At 39.5% G+C, this 17,083-nt stretch overlaps 1 protein-coding gene and 1 long non-coding RNA gene across 6 annotated transcripts; one reads left to right on the top strand and one right to left on the bottom strand.

Moving 5' to 3' along the window:
• Positions 1–313: 313 nt before the first annotated feature.
• Positions 314–6,170, bottom strand: LOC6630387 (nucleolar and coiled-body phosphoprotein 1). Of its 4 annotated transcripts, none has more exons than XM_032436989.2 (18): positions 5,921–6,170; positions 5,013–5,424; positions 4,790–4,954; positions 4,565–4,738; positions 4,345–4,503; positions 4,095–4,292; positions 3,953–4,033; positions 3,775–3,900; positions 3,543–3,722; positions 3,100–3,489; positions 2,861–3,046; positions 2,660–2,806; positions 2,414–2,599; positions 2,047–2,361; positions 1,796–1,996; positions 1,552–1,743; positions 1,281–1,499; positions 314–1,231 (listed from the first exon to the last, which is right to left on the bottom strand). In XM_032436989.2, exons 2-18 carry the CDS (start codon positions 5,149–5,151, stop codon positions 435–437), a joined length of 3,855 nt encoding a protein of 1,284 aa, XP_032292880.1. In that variant the 5' UTR covers positions 5,152–5,424; positions 5,921–6,170; the 3' UTR covers positions 314–434. The 4 variants fall into 4 exon arrangements, with proteins under 4 accessions (XP_032292880.1, XP_070063379.1, XP_032292882.1 ...); XM_070207278.1 differs by having other exon boundaries at positions 1,552–1,713; XM_032436991.2 differs by having other exon boundaries at positions 1,796–1,963.
• Positions 5,583–9,515, top strand: LOC116651298 (uncharacterized). 2 transcript variants are annotated; one of them, XR_004304308.2, is made up of 4 exons: positions 5,583–5,864; positions 6,497–6,948; positions 8,542–8,669; positions 8,974–9,515. It is a non-coding gene; the product is annotated as an uncharacterized lncRNA (long non-coding RNA). The 2 variants fall into 2 exon arrangements; XR_004304307.2 differs by having other exon boundaries at positions 5,584–5,864; positions 8,542–9,515.
• Positions 9,516–17,083: the final 7,568 nt, after the last annotated feature.

The following is a 17,083-nucleotide window of genomic DNA, read 5'->3' as shown; positions in this document are numbered from 1 at the left end:
AAACGAGCCCCATCAGCATTACACATATACATAAGCCTCACATAAGCACAGGAGCGGAACAGACCGCATGGGCCCAATGCCATGAAGGGAAACCCCTCCAAAAATTTGAAATATATCTGAATTGAGCATTCGTTGCGAATATCTGAATACTACAATTTATGTCTTCGCGATCTAAATCGCAAATCTATAAGAATCTATATTCCTCTGCTTCTTATTGTTTCTGGAATCGATGAGATTCAATATATCCACAGAGAGAAGAATATTAATACTACATGTGTTTCTTTTTTCTTTAAGATTCATTTGAACCCATTTATAACAATCCGATTTCTACCTAATTAGGGGTAGCAGAGGGGGTTCTTGACCAACTGTATAAAATGCAGTCAAGTTTAAACGAAAGCCATTCGCATTTGTTAAATACTATTTCTATCAGTTAGTTAGTCGGTCTGATAAAAAAATGATATTAAATCACGTTTATCTCTCAGATCTGCATAGGCGATGGCCGTTAGTCCAACTTTGGCGTTGGCCGGCACCGCTTCGTAGTGACCAGGTCGCTTTTGATAGGCCACGAAATTCGTGTAACTGTGACGCTGGAAACTGTAGTTGTCACCCATGCTGGAGAAGAGCGTTTGTGGATCAAGATCAAGAGGTGCTTGCTTGATGCTAGGTTGCAGCGGTGCCCGATCCTCGCGTAGATGATGCAACAGGTCTATGGACACTTGCGGCAGCAAGGCTGATCTCTTGCTCATTTCCTGCTCAGTGCTGTTGTTGGCCTGATTCGTGCTGGCATTTGATTGGTAAATATAGCAATGAATATTAACGCCATAAGGCACCCGGATCTGCAGTCGATCTCTGAAGATGGATCTTTTGCTATTGCTGAAGTCAGATATGCACCGCTCGCTTTTGAAGCAACCAAGGTTCCAGGGTCCAGCCTTGTGGCAAAAATAGTGTTTGTTCCGTAGATTGTGTGGATTAGCGGCCACAGCCAGCTCTACGGACTTGCTGGATGTGAAGATTATTAGTGCGTAATTGTAGTTCTCGGTTCGTTGCAGTACGTAGACGCGATGCAAACTGCCGAAGGCGCAGAAATGCTCGAAGACCTGGTGGTGGACAATCTCTGAACTCAAATCCCGTATGTATAGAAGAAACTTAGACTGCAAATCCGATGCCGACACAGACTGCATTGGTGGGCGATATGGGCGTCTCGGTATTTGATGATCCGGTGGTTCGGGTTCTTAATTTATTTTTATATCTATTCAGAGAGAGGAAGATAAATTACTTACCCGTCTTAATTTCGTGCTGTTGAGCACCAGTCAAGTCGATTAGTTCGCACTTTTCCTTTCGCATGTCCTCGTTTTGAGAACTTTTAGGCTCATATGGTGACGTCTGGGCGAATAGCGATGGTCTGCGATATGGACGTCTTGGGGGTTGAAGCTCTGACAATTGAGGTGGATTGATCGAAGTCCCCGACTGAACTCCTCCTGATTGAAGCGGTTGGGGCACTACAATATTTTAATTGCACATTATTCAAGCAAACGTAGGACGATAACTCACCAGCTATATTTTCCGGATGGTGAACAGTGGAAATGTCTAAGGAACCACGTTTTTCCTGTCGGTTGATATCGATTTGAGGAACTTGATCCGCATACGGCGGCGTCGGCGTGTACTGCGAACGCCTGCGACATGGGCGACTTGGTATTTGAAGTTCTTGAGAATCTAGGGATTGAAGCCCTTGCGGTTGGGTTGCTGCAATTCCGTTAGTTAAATTTTTTCTGGCTAAGGTGAAGCAAGTACTCACCGGTTATATTTCCCGCATGATTAATATTGGTATAGTCAATCGAATCGCACCTTTGGTTTCGCCTTTCATTGTTTTGTGAGCTTTGATCCTCAAGCTGTGATGTTGTCAAATACAGCGATGATCTGCGATATGGACGAGTTGGAGTTTGAAGTAATGGCACTTGAGCTCCTAGAGATTGTAGACTTGGTGGTTGCGGTGGTTCTGCATATTCCTATTTGACATATTCTGTGAAAGATTGAACACGTACTCACCGGCAATAGTTTCCGGATGATGAACCTTAGCAACGTCTTTGGATTCATGCCATTGCTGCCGGTAGATATCGTTTTGAGTGTTTTCATCCACATTCATCGACATCGGTTTGTATTGCGAAAGTCTGCGACATGGGCGACTTGGTGTTTGTGATCTTGGCGCTTGAGCTCCTATTGCTGGAAGACCTTCCGATTCTGTTCCTGGAACCCCAAGGTGTGACGTTGGCAGATACAGCGACGGTCTGCGATATGGACGACTAAGGGGTTGAAGTGCTGGCGTTTGAACTCCTAGAAGCTGAGGCTCTGGTGGTTGGGGTCCTGCAATGCACTTGTTGTTGCTTATTCTGACTAATGAAAAAATAGGACTCACCGGCAGTATTTCCTGAATGATGAACATTGGAAACCTCTATGGATTCGCGCCTTTGCTTTCGTCTGTCATTGTTTTCAAAGCGTTCGTTTTCGTATAACGGAGTCGGAGTATACTGCGATGTTCTGCGAAGTGGGTGCACTGTGGGTTGAGGTCCATGCGATGGAAGTTTTGACATTTGATTTACTCCTAGATATTTAAGCAGTCGCTGTTGTTACTCAATCTGGCAATGACAGAACAAGTACTGACCGGCATTCATTCCCGGCTGATGATCAGCTGACAAGTCTATGGATTCGCATCTTTTGCTTCGGCTGTTATCGTTTTGAAGGTTTGGAGTATTGTTCAGCGTCGTCGGCGTATACTGTGATGGTCTGCGATTTGGGAGATTCCGAGTTCCTAGAGATTGAAGACCTGGCGTTTACTCGGATTAAGGTAAAAACAGCTTCTTACCGGCCTTATTACACGGCTGCTGAGCAGGTGAAACGTCTATGGTTTCACGCCTCTTCTTTAGGATATCATCCGTTTGGTCGTGCAACGACATCGACGTCGACTGCGATGATCTGCGATATAAGCGTTTGGGTGTTTGAACTTCCGGTGATTCAGCTGCTATAGTCTGAAGCCGAAGTGTTTGAGATACTGAAATCTTCCTGTTGTTACTTATTTGTACACGGCCAGATATATGTACATACCTGCCTTATTCTTCGGCTGCTGGGCTGTTGAAATATCTATTGTTTCGCGCCTTTTTGTTTGGTTATCATTCTTCTGAATGCTCTTGCTGTCGTGTAAAGACGTCGTCAACTGCGATGGTTTGCGATATGCCCAATTTGGTGTTTGAACTTTTGGTGGATGAACTTTTGGCGATTGATGCCCTAGTGGTTGAGGTCGTAAAGACTCCGGTTGGTTCTTAGTCGACAAGTCTATTGCCTCACACTTTTTCTTTTGGATATCATCCTTCTGAATGCTTTTACTCTCGTATGAAGACTTTGACGTCAGTTGCGATGATCTATGATATGAACGTGTTGCTGTTTGAACTTCTTGGGCTTGAACATTTAAAGGTTGATGCTCTGGCGGTTGAGGTCCTGAAATCTTCGTATTGTTAGTTATTCGCTTAAATCTAGATACATTTACTTGCCGGCCTTATTTCCCAGCTGACGATCAGTTGAAACGTCTATCGTCTCACGTCTTTTTTGTTTACTCTCAGCGATCTGAAGGCTTTTAGCGTCGGTAAACGACGCCTGCTTTGGCTGCGATGTTTTTCGATTGCATTGCTTTGCTGGTTGAACTCCTAAGGACTGCTGCTGTTCTTGAGGCCCTGAAACTTCCGCTGAGTACTCATTCGGACAAAGATTAATGCAAGTACTTACCGGCTTTTTTCTCTGGCTGTTGGTCAGCTGAATCGTCTTTGGATTCGTACCTTTTCTCTTGTTTGTTAGAAGTCTTCTGCCGCGGATGTGATATTCTGCGATATGATCGTTTTGCTGGTGGAGGCTCTACAGCTTCCGGTTTATACTAATTTGGGTAAAGATAAATAGAAGAACTTACCGGTTTTATTCCCCGGCTGCTGATCAGCTGAATTCGTATGGTGTGCCGTTTTGCGACATGATCGTTTTGGTGGTGGAGCTCCTGACGATGGAATCGCTGGCGGTTGATAATAAATCGAAAAATTATAGACAATACCACATACCGGCTTTATTCCCGGGTAGCTGATCAGCTAAATTGTCTTTGGAGTCACCCTTTTTCTTTTGATTGTCATCGTTCTGAAGGCTCTTGGCTTTCGTCGAAGATGTCTTTGTAAGTGGGCAAGTTCTGCGACATGATCGTTTCGGTGGTGGCGGTTCTAGTTGTTGAACATCTGACGATTGAAGCTCCGGCGGCTTTGGTGCTGAAGTTTCCGGTTATTATTTATTCCGACAAAGATAGTTGCAAGTACTTACCTGCTTTATTTCCCGCCTGTTGATCAGCTAGATCGTCTTTGGATACGGGTTTCTTCTTTTGGTTGTTATCATTCCGAAGGTTATGAGTCTCGTTTGAAGACTTCTTCGTTATTCTGCGGTATGATCTTTTTGGTAGTGGGGGCTGTACTGGCTGCTCTCCTGAGGATTAAAGCTCTGGTGGTTCGTACTAATTCGGGCAAAGACGGACAAAACAACCTACCAGCTTTATTTCCTGGTAGCCGATTAGTTGAATCTTCTTTGACATCATTCTTAAGATTTTTAGTGTTGTTTGAAGATGACTTTGTAGAGTGAGCTATTATTCGACATGATCGTTTTAGTGTCGGCGCATCAGGCGGCAGAACTTTTGACGATTGAGGCTTCGTTGGCTGAGGCTCTAGAGTTTCCGGTTAATCTTATATGGAAAAAGGTAAATACAATTACTTACCAGCTTTATTTCTCGGCTGCTGATCAGTTGAATCGATTTTAGATGCGCACCTTTTCTTTTGGTTGACATCGTTCTCAAGGCTCTTGGGGTTGCTCGAAGACGTCTTCGTAATTTGGGAAATTCTGCGGCATGATCGTTTTGGGGGTGGAGGCTCCAATGGCTGAACTGGTTTTATTTCTGCGACCTTCTAAGCAGTTGACCACTGGTGTATAAAAGTACTTACCGGCCTTGCTCTCTGTCTTTCGGTTGCAATTGGGCAAGGAGTTGGTTTGAATGATCCTCTTCCGTTTACTTGATTCGCGACTACTGTTTAGTGACTTATTAGGGGATAATTGCTGCACTGATTGCGGTTTTTGGCTCATTTTGGTGTCTTATTGGTGATGGGCAATTTCTGATATCTCAATTAATATTTGGCCAGCAACAATTTTCAAGGCTTGCTGTGATGCGTTTTGGGAAGCCAAAAAAGATTGATTGTATTATTTGACATATTCGTATTTGGTAATAGTATCTTAAGTAAATATACGAGCATCTCTTTGTCTGAAACTGTAAACATTTGGGCCGCTTCCTTCTGAATTTGCTCCTGTGCTCACGACCGCAAGCAAGCGCCATGCACATTGTTGCACAGACTATTAAACCTGCTGACGAAGAAGATGAAAATGCGTTTTTAATGCAGCGCAAATGTGGCAACTGTTTGTGCATCGTATGAAGCACATATAGAAATTTGCACTTAGTTAACTGAACACATACCAAACTTTTATGCAAATTACTAACCAAAAACTTTCAAAATTGTTTTTTCTTGAGGTCTAAGTTTTCAAACCGAAAATTTCTTTACTAATTTGGAACATTTTTCTAAATTCTGCTTGAGCTTTATAAAAAGCCCCTCGATGGCAACAGCAGCCAGCTTAGTGGAAACAAATTGAATTAGTTGCAAGTCCACTAATGTGGCTGACAACAATAACGTGACTTGGGTGCACAATTTAGGCAAATAAAGTGGTAAATTAGCTCTGACCAGCTGTTGATTAGGTGACCAAATACCGGCGGTTGCTTGTTTGCTAATTAAACTGCATTGCTACAAGTGAGTGCAATCAGTGTGTCAATCTGTATAGGATATTTATATATACAAGCGTTCACCTCCTTCTTTGCTCAGTCCGTTTCCTCCTTCATTGCTGAATTTAAGTCCTCCTCCATAGTTGAGGTCTATAATATAAAAACCTTCGTTTCCTCCATTGCTCAAGCTGCCACCTCCTCCATTGCTGAAGCCGCCTTCTCTTATATTAAGGCCGCGGTTTTCTCTATAGTTGAAGTTGTCTCCTCCAATATCAAAGACGTCGCCTCCTTTCATGAGAATTGCGTAGAAGGCCATTTGTTGAGAATACTTTTTTACTGCGCTGCTAAAAGTAAACATGATCTTGCATATAAACATACAAAATATTTGCATAAATTCATTTACATTTATAAATGGATACATATATACCATCATGCATATTTACATGCCAAAATACATAAATTCTTTTATATAAACATGCATAAAAATATACATACATACAAGCATACTTCTTTACATACTCACACATATTTAGTAGTTCTAGGACATATGCAACTACATACATAAATTTATTTATTTATATTTATTGAATTTTGAGAACGTACTTTGACCCTCTCACTCTCTCTCTCTCTCTCTCTTTCTCTCTCCCTTCCACTGACTAGTCTGTACTATAAAATAGCAGAGAAATGTATTTCTTTGATTTTAAGCCAGAAAGACTCACGTTCAACAAACATGTCAACTAACTGAGCTAACTACCATGACATATAAAATTTACCCCATTTGCATTCTGTAGACTTCGAAAAGGATATCATGTCATCGTTACAGAAATCGAATTCTTTTTTACTCCGCAAATTGACAATGGAAGCGAACTTTGGCTACCCGAGTTTAATCAGGCACTTTTGCCGTACAGGACACGTACACGGATGCAGCGCAGTGAAACAAAACGGAATCCTTGCAATTTGTCGTCTAAACAATAAACCAAATACTCGTAGAAGCCAGCAAAAAGCAAATCAGCAAAAATCGAGCTACAGCAACGTGCAGATATCAAATCCGGACCGAGGCACTTCTGCGGTGTAGCCAAATAGTAGACAAATGCGACCACCATGCGGAATGGGTAAGCACGATCTGTGGGCAAATAAGGGGAGGGGGTAGCACGGCACAGAGGGAGTGCCAGGGCAGTCAAAAGTTTGCGCCGTTCTTTTGTGTCTTATATGTAACCAGTTGGCAATATACTTGCCCTGGTTCGTAAAGCGGCTCATTTCGGTGCCTAAAGTAAAGGGTATAGCACATATTTCTATATGTATAGTCCACTAGCCAGCCGTTTACTCTTACTCTGGAGCGACATCTTAAAACCAAGTTGCATTTTCTTTTTCGTCACTTGCATCAAAAATGTTAGAAGGGAACAGAATAAATCCGATCAGGTTTGATTAAATTTCTGACATTTGGCAACTAATGAAAAAAGAATTTTGTTTGTGAAGTTTTCTTCAAAATGTAAAGATATTTCATTAAATATGTTTAAGATTAAAATTTGTAAATACATTTCAATACAGAAAGCAATACTTAATTTTATTTTTTTTTTTTTTTTTTTTTTTTTTTTTTTTTTTTTTTTTTTTTTTTATTATTTATATTTATATTTATTTATTAATGGTCGACAAAACGAGTGTCTTCCTCATTATTCAAAAGGTTGTACAATATAAGTATATTCTAAAAGCCTAGTTAAAGGATACAATTTTCTAAATAGCATCACCGACCGATGGAGGTGTTTTATTTGCCAGTCCGGCCAGCTGTGCCCCTTTTCACAGCTAATTTTGTCAGTGACGCTATTAGAGCCTACATCTAAGCAGAAGGTTGTAAGTAGGAAAAAAGTGATCTCAAGTGAAATTAAAAATAATCTTAATTTGCTAAATTAATAAAGAAAATACAATAAATAGGAAAAAAGAAAGTAAGAAAATTGTTAATAAAGTAAAGCAATGTAAGTTAGATAAAGAGTGTTAAGTGGATAGGACAAAGAGAAAAGTAATGGGAAATCACCGACCCGGTGGGGGAAAATTTTTCAGCCTGTCCGGCTAGCTATGCCCCTGCTCATAGCTGGGAATGGTCAGCGACTTCCCGAAGGTATCCTGAAAGCAACGATTTTATTAGGATTTTATTGTGGCTGGTTACAGTTAAAGGAAATAATTGTTATTTATTACATTAGAGGCCTTCCTGAAATGCAATAACAGCCATGTTTTATTGATTTAATAAAATCTAAATATTTGCTCAGTTGAAAGCCAGCTTAAAGTTGCAAAATAACACATAGGGTATACTAACTCTCGATAGAATGCGCTTCTTATTTTTTTTGTTTATTATTTTTTTTTTTTAAATTTTTTGTATGCTCTAGATATCCCAGATGATATATAAAGTGCAATATTTCAGTGACGGGCGAAGCGTAAATATAAACTTTAGCTGCACACTTTTTGGCGACTTCTCGAGGGCATCATAAGGCAAACTCAATGCTGCTCGTTTGATAAGCCACGACTAGTGCAATTTTATTGCACAGCCGCCGTGTGGGCATAAAAAACACATCACTGCCATATATTCATACATATGCTTCTTTACATACATATATATATATATATGTATACTATATATATTTATATAAGTGTAAATATATGTGTATGCATATGCCTTAAATATTCAGCTTCTGAAAATAACCGTTTATTTCAAGTCTACAGGCGAGGCGAGCTGGGTTAACGTTGTGTGCACTTTGGTTAAAATGCACTTAAGAGGAACGACAGAGTTTTTGGAGCTGCTCTTCAAAAAGTTTCAATATGGAAATCATCAACTTGAACGAAAGTATGTCAACATGCAATTAAAAACTGTCCGCCGGCAATCAAGTGTCGCTTCTGTTGAAATCTCTAACTTAATTAAAATTGAACAGTATAATGCCAGTCAAAAGACATATACATTGAATATTGGATCTTATTAGCTGGCAGGCAACTCCAATGCGAATTTACACTTTACTCGATTGCCGGCGTGCCAGACCAACAACAACCGGAAACATAGTGAACACCACAGACACACCAACGTAAATGTGGCTACGTGTCGGTTTCAATGAAATGAAAATATAAAATATGCATTTACTGCAGCCCGCCTCCAGTTACAGATAGTTGCCACCGGCTGCTGTTGGTGCTGCTGCTGCCCGGATAAGTATGCTATGGGCAACGTGCTCTGCGTTGGGGAATTGTGTCGAATGTCATGTGCGCCCCCCATTCAAATGCCAGCTGCAAAGTCTGCGCAGTTACTGCCCAAAACTGTGATCCTTATATTTACCACCCAGACAACTAACGGGCGAAAGCTGCATTGTTCGGTAGCCGAGCAGCGCACTCCATAATAAATGTAACGAGCGTATTACAAACACTTATGTATGGCAACTTTAAAGTGCAGACATCACTCGTACAAGCATGAGCATAACTACTTGCATATGTATATATATATATATATATATATATATATATACCCTGCAGCTGTAGAGATAGATAAAGCTGTCAAATATGTATATCCAGCAGACAAAAAATGCACCTCTCACCTGACACGAAATATACATATGTTCACATTTTATATCTATGTAATCGTTTATCTGTTTATTCAAGCATATCGATTTCGGATTTCTGTGGAGTGAGAAATGCTAAATAAATTTATACCAAAAGCAGATCAAGTTTATGTTTAACTCGCATGTAACCAATCGGAAAATTATCAATGCCCTACTAAGAATATACTGTTAGTTTAAATATTTTAAATTATTTTAATAATGGTTATATATATTTTGCTGTTGTATAAACTGTGTACGAGCAGATAAATTCAACAATATTTTTGCTAGCAAATTCTCAACAGTTCTTTTTCAATATTTGCATTGCATTATTCAACATAGATTGTAAATTCTGTCTAGAGGGCAACTTATGGTCGAGCATACCCAGTTTGGGGATTATATGTTGCCTTAGTTGTTTTATAGTCAACTTGAGTACATTTGCCAACTGCCACATGCTCGTTCATAATTGCAGAATCAGTCGCAAAATAAAATGGACATCAAGGCAACGACTAAATCAAATGTGAGCCAAGTGAAAACTTGGTACAACTTTTATGCAAGTATTGTGTGTGAAAAGGACGGAAGCACAAGGGAAGAAAGGGTGAGAGAGAGGCAACGGGCCAGCGTGTGGCAGTGGCGCTTGCACTTGAAGTGCTAAAACTTTGCTTCGCTACGTTAGCAAAACTTTTGCCAGCTAGTTGTAGCATGAAAAGCAAAAGTTTGCCGTCAAAGCGAAAGTTAAAGCCGGCGCCTGCACCGACAATGCGAAACCGAATAAAAAACTGACAAAACAAAAAAAAATATATATATATATTAAAAGTGGAAAAAAATGAAATTTATTTGTCAGTTGATATGTAATTCAGCCCTAGAGTTAAAAAAAATGTTTTTTCTTTTAGCTGCTGGCAATTATAATATATTTTATATACATATTTTCAATAATTAGTTTTACTTTTAATTTTGGTTGAATGCAATGTTGACTGACGTCCTGTCAGTTGACTAATACACAAATGAACAGAGCGTTGGGCAGCGGCAAAATGCCGGGGCATACACATATCGAAATGGCAGAAAACTTTCTCGTTTTCTCGCATTCTCGTATTCTCGTATTCCCCAAGCAAGTTGCACGTAAAATTTTTGCACAATTGGCAATCGAAAATTGGAAAACTTTTTCCTATATTTGTTTTGGCTTCATTGAGTTGACTGTGCTAACTCACACACAAACAACACACACGCACTGCTTAGATACACACAACCACCCACATATACACACCCACACACACTCGTTACGTTTGCTGCTATTAGCAAAGTTTGGTGTGCTCTGCTTTAGTAGCAAGTTCCCTCAAGTTAGCCAGCGAAAGCAAAAACTTTAACGCACCTACAACAACAACAACAACAACAACAACAACAACAAGCACAGCAGCAGGAGCAACTGCAACAACAACTAAAACAACAACAAACGTGATGGCGTATCTATTGGCAAATGGCCGCGTTTATAATTGCAACTGGCAACTGGCAATTGGTAGCTGGCAATTTTCAATTTGTTTGCATTGCATTGGCAACTTTATGATCGAACCGCACCACTGACCCACTGACACTCACACACCACTGACCATGCCCAGCATTATTCTGTTTGGTCTAACTCTGGCAGAAGCAATTTGAGCGCAACTTAAATACGCTTTAAGTGTGGAAAGTGGACTTTTGCAGCTTTTATGTGCGAAGTGCATGGATTTTACAGTGCTGTAAAACGAAATAAATGTTCGTTAAGGTAAACATCGAGGACAGACCATTGATTTCTATTTACTCAAGGGCCTAATATTATATGTCAGGTGTTTAATTAATGAAATTGAATACTAATAAATGTTCAAAATTATTGCATACATTTTCGAAAGTAAAAGAAAGGGGGTGGGGATACTTAGGCTAGAGAGGTATTGGAGGCTACAAGCTTAAAAGGTTGTTCTTTAGCCAGTCAGAGGAGCTTGCTAGAGTACCAGCAGGTTCTACAGAAGAGCTCTTGACCAATCGGAGAGGCTCTTGGGAGCCCATTCGCCACTTCGCATTTCACTATTGTGGGTAGACAGCTGCTGGTGACAGTTACAGCGGTGCGAAAAAGTTTCTCGGTTAACCTTGTATGGAGAGAGTCTGAATTCAGTATTGCGATGCGCGTAGAAATAAAATAATAAGTGTAAAATGAGTTGAAATATTTAATTATGTGTCTCATTTAGTCTAGTCCCTAATAAGTCTAGTACCTATTCAGTCTGATTGATCAGTCTTGCTTACGAGTTAGCTTCATTAAAATTGTACGTTTTATTGTCTCACCTGCGGCTGAACAACTTGTCTTATTTCAAACTGTTCATGCTTTTCATTTTCATTTCGCTGCATGAATTATTAATGGAGCCACGCATTTGCCTATCGGGACAACAAGCGGCGTGTTCTCTAATGTGGGTAGCATGTATAAACTTTGCTTAAAGCTAGCCATTTCGCTAATGAAGTGCGCAGATTGAAAGGCAACTCTGACAGGCAATCCAGTGCAACGGCACGTATACGTAATGCGCCTATAGCCATATTGCAGGTGCTGAAAAAGTTTCCCCGTTTCGTACATCGATTTGGCAGTTGCACAATTTCCAAATTAAGCGCGCTGCCACATTTTTGGACGAAAATTTGATTTCACAAATAGCAAAGTTTGGTTGTACTAATGTACAAATATTGGGGCGTATTCCTTTAGCCGATTTTAATGCTAATTGGTTTGTGATTGCATTGCGCATGATTTATAAAAAATAATTACATAATATGCCAGACTGCCATACCATTCCATGTCATACAATGCCAGTTTGTTATATTGCAATATCGTGCTAATCCCTCTGATGGAGCTGCGACGACTGCGTGCGGCCATTTCGTGTTTGTCGCTGTCGCTGATTTCCCCAAGCATCGGGAGTGTCAATTTGTTTGTGTTTATTGGACGCTTTGGTCGGGTTATGATTTAGGTAAGCGCCCAGGGAGCCAGCGTCCATGTCGATGCCGATGCGGATAAAACTTGATACCCACAGCGAATCCGCAGCTCGTCAGTTGTGATTTTATTATTTATGGTGATTTTTTATTTATTTTTATGTTTGTGGTAACCATTGTGATTGCGTTGTCCTAAAAGCAAAAAGATTTAACATATAAATATTCTGTTTCTGTGCTGGCCACAACAAGACTCATTCGGAAAACATGTTTGGACTGCTGTCAAAAGTGCTTGAATTTGCATTATAATCGCCATACACAAAATAAATCTAAAACGTATGCATATTTTATGAACGCTTACCGCTAGCTGCGCTTAGCAATAAGAGGGTTAATCGTAAAGATATGTGCTATTTTATATGCAACCAACAAACCTATTTGTAATTAAAAATAACTATTTTTATATGTTAATCAAAGGTTCAATCTGCAGACGAACAGTAGTTATATAACTTTGTACTTAGTCTATAAATTACTCAATAATAATAAGAAACTGTGAACTCTCTGACTAACCCTCGCTTAAACGGATTAAATGTAAAGTAATAAATTCGAGTATCCCGACAGTTACGTACGTATACGAGTCGGCATTCTTTCATATATGTGTATAGATATGAGTGATTGGGTTTGTTTGCCATAAATTGAAAAGAAATTCATGTGTAATTTAAATAAAAAATATTTATGACATTTTACTCTATGCGAAAAATATTGAAATTTCACAGACAAAGTAATGCATCATACATTGCGTATACGCAGCGTGAGTGCAACTACAAGTAGTAAACGTTAATAGCTAGTTAGGTAAACCACAATTAAATAAGCAAGTGTGAAATGCCACTAATTATAATTATGGTCAAATAATTGTATTAAAGCCAAAACGTAAATGCCAATTAATTAGATGTTATGGGCATGCAACCGCAGCACGTACGAGTTAATAGGTAGGCAGGCCCTGCGTTTGCCTAATATTGAATATTGAGCCAGAATTAGGTTGATTGGTGCTCGTTTGGCAATAAATCCCAAAAGCCGGCCATATTTAATCTTTGGCGTTTTGTAGATGTATAACAACTCAATTTTATTATAATGCCATTTGAGGGACTTTTTAATTTCATTAGCGTTTCACGTTTGCGTCCGGAGCTTGTAATTAAAATGCCGCAAAGCGCTGCCAGACGACGCACAGCGTCCTCCGCTCGCACCCCACCGACTCCAGAGACGGTGAGTGGATTGTGGACGCGCCCACGCATTTGCCAATTAAAAATTTCAATTGCGGCATAAAAACGCGCGTGTAGGAATAAACTTGCCTGAAATGGAATAATTAAGCAGCGGCGTTCATTAAATTTGCACAGCAAAAGTTAAATATAAATTCAAAGGCCAACTCGGCCTTTTGTCCCACCCCACTAATCCATACGCCTCCACGCAGAATTGCTGTTGCATACTCTGGGGCGTCGACTAAGCCAGAAGAACTAACAAAAATTAATAGAGCTGCGGCTGACCGGTCCTGCTGCCATAGCTGAAAACCCAAGAATTGTGTCAACAATGCGGGCAACACGAGCTGGCAAAACATGCGGCCAAATTATATATATAATGAAAATATGGATACACTATACTATGGTACATAGAACAGGTGCGGATTATATATGTGTGGCAGCATGAGCCTGCGGCTCGTTACTGTCGCTTGCCAGACATCCAAACAATAACAACTACGAGCTTATACCTGTAGTAACTACTGTAATTTAAGCTGCAGCTGCTCCACTTCAGATAGAGGCAGCCGTAGACCCATAATGCATGCAAACTTGTAATAATTTTTCGTTGCTAAATTCAGCTTTGCAAAAATGTTCACCGAAAATTCTTTTTTCAGCTAATAAATTTTATGTTTCTCTCCGTGCTGCAGCTGTGCTGGCAGTAAAAACGTTTTGGGGCCCTTTGTAAATAATTAAGTTTAAGGCTTACTGCAAGTTCAAGAAGCCTTCGGCGGTAGAGCGCTAAAATAAAATAAACTAAAACATACTTTAAAAAGTTGTAGTGCAATTTTTAAAACTTTATGCAGATAAAGCGTGGAGTTTGCCATTCGCTATAGCGATTGTTGGCTGTCAATCATAATTCCCGTTTGCTTGGCTAGCTCGGTCAGTCGGACAGGAAAAAAGTAGTTGCAGCAATAAAAATCGCATTAAAAAACTTCACAGCTCTTTTCCATGCCGTTTCAGGCACATTATTCACTCAAGTTACGTGGCAGAGTGTTCATTTATTGTTGTTGTTTTTTTTCCCTGCTGTGTCACTTATGCGCCAGCAGTTGGCACAGCTCGAGTGCCCACTCAGCACAAATGTGCAAAACGAACTTCAGAATCGTCATGCCGGCAGCAGGTAAAACGAGCACACTTCAAGCCCGCCACAAGCATCCAAAATAACAGCAACAAAGCGCACAGAGAACAACCCACTACAGCAGTAGCAATAGCAGTAGCTGTAGCTGTAGCAGTTGTAGCAGCTGTAAGTAGTCGAGCACACATGCACTCACACACGCACTATTGGTGGCGATTGCTGCAGTACTACGCACTGAACTGGGTTATTCGGAGGCTGCTTGACGCGGCAAAACAACAGCGACGAAGGTAAACAAAAACACGTGTCTTCGCAGCAATCCGCAGCCGCTTAGGGAAAGCATTCGGTGCTGCGCAGTTGCGGATAAAACGCACAAACGCGCTGCCTTAAGAGAGCGGATAACGAGCACATGTCGTATACGTGATATTGTGTGCGCTCTTATTGTAGCTTAGGGAAGCCTGCATTCAATGTGGCAAGCGCTTCTCTTGGCTTATCAAGCATACCAGCAACTGCTTGGTTAAATATTACTGCTCATTTGCATGTTGCCCAATATGATGTTCAAAGATAATATTAAATAAAGCCTTTAAAGAAACCAAAAGCATATTGTACAATATACAAAGTCGGCAATATGAATAAATTATTATATATTATTGTTATTATATTAGATTATTGTTATTAAACTATTATATTATATTTAAGTGGTCTGCCCCAAAAATGTAATGATCCTAAGCCGAATTTAATGAAAGCAGGTACAAAAGTAAGAAATTAATTGGCTTTTAAGACTGTTACAAATTTTATCAAAAAATTATAATAGCTTAAACTCAAAATTTGTATAAATATATAATTCGAACATTAACACCCATAAGTATATACTTACTTCAGATAACTGAAGAGATATCACAACAACATGCCATATGCACATAGGAATACTCTTGTGTATCTGAGTTATGTGCATATTTTCAAAACATAAAATCCATTTTATTCCTTTAACCAACTGACATCAATAAATCATTGCGCGATAAAAGATAAATGGCTGTCATTGAAAGCAGATACACAAATCCATACACAATCACACACACACAACCAGACACACGGAAAAATATACAAATATTGATATACATAGGTGTAAACGGTATAAAAATAGTTTCAAAGTGTTTATTGAAAACTTATTGAAGTGTAAAGGCAAAAGAGATACTCGTATTAATTTTAAACACAACTCACGCGCACTCTGTATGTGTGTATGTGTGTTTGTGTGTCAATGTATGCTGCTGTTTGCATACAACGCCCACATCTGGCACACACACACACACACACAAGCTGCTTCCATTTTTAGCTGAACTGTAAGCCGCTTGACAACGCCTGCTGGCAGGTGGAAAGGGTATTCTAAATCAGTAATTGAGCGAGCGAGTTTAATATAGAGCACTATAAATAAGCTAATGTAATGCTTGCACGGTTTAATGTTTTATGTAGTAGATGCTTTGTCACATTGCAATCATTTTTTTTGACATTTTCTTAATAGTATTTTAAATTTTTGTGCGAATATTGAAATTTAATTAGGCATTGATGGCAATACTCCTTAGTGCATGGTGTGTGCACTTTCGGGATCGACACAGCGGGGCGTGTTAATAAAATGTCATCATTTTGGTGTCTTTTATGGCTCAATGTCAGCGAGCTGACATTTGGTATATTTATTGGGCTGGCAGACCTTATAAAGTGCTCATAAATTCCTGTCATATGAGGCTCGTGCATGTGCACGAAGTTCCTGTCAATGCTGTTGCTGTTTCTATTTCTGTTGCCATTTGTGCTGACAGCTTATTAAATTTTTGATAGCCCGTCGCATGGGCGGCCTGTAACATCGTGCACTTGCGTCAAATATACGTACCAGTGCGCATATATACAAATATATGCACAAAGTAGATGCGAATATTTATTATATGATGTTTTATAGTGCAGCAATTTAATTAACATTAACTACAAGTGTGTCGAAACGCGGACCTTCAAGACTGTCAGTTAGCCACACATTTTGTACCCTATGTATACTATTTTATAAAAAAAAATTAAAACTATATATCATTGTTTATAATTTGGCAATAGCCAAATACGTATCAGATAATAAAAGCTATAATTAATATACAATCTGAAACACGGCCTTTGAGCTTTAACTAACAAAAAAATGCAAATTAGTTTAATTGTACAGAGCATGAACAAAATAGTTGTAATTAATTTAAATAATAGACATCAACCTTAACTGTTTTTGCTATTAACTTTAACAAAGCGCGTAAACATATATACTTTGATATTGCGGTCACTCCAGGGTATAGCAAAGTGAGCACATTCTTTTGTGTCGCAAATTTAATATTCGGACGTTGTCGTTAAACATTTATGAGCT

Source organism: Drosophila virilis, chromosome 2 (assembly GCF_030788295.1).
Source record: "Drosophila virilis strain 15010-1051.87 chromosome 2, Dvir_AGI_RSII-ME, whole genome shotgun sequence".
NCBI lineage: Eukaryota > Metazoa > Arthropoda > Insecta > Diptera > Drosophilidae > Drosophila > Drosophila virilis.
This window is presented reverse-complemented; position numbering and strand designations above follow the sequence as displayed.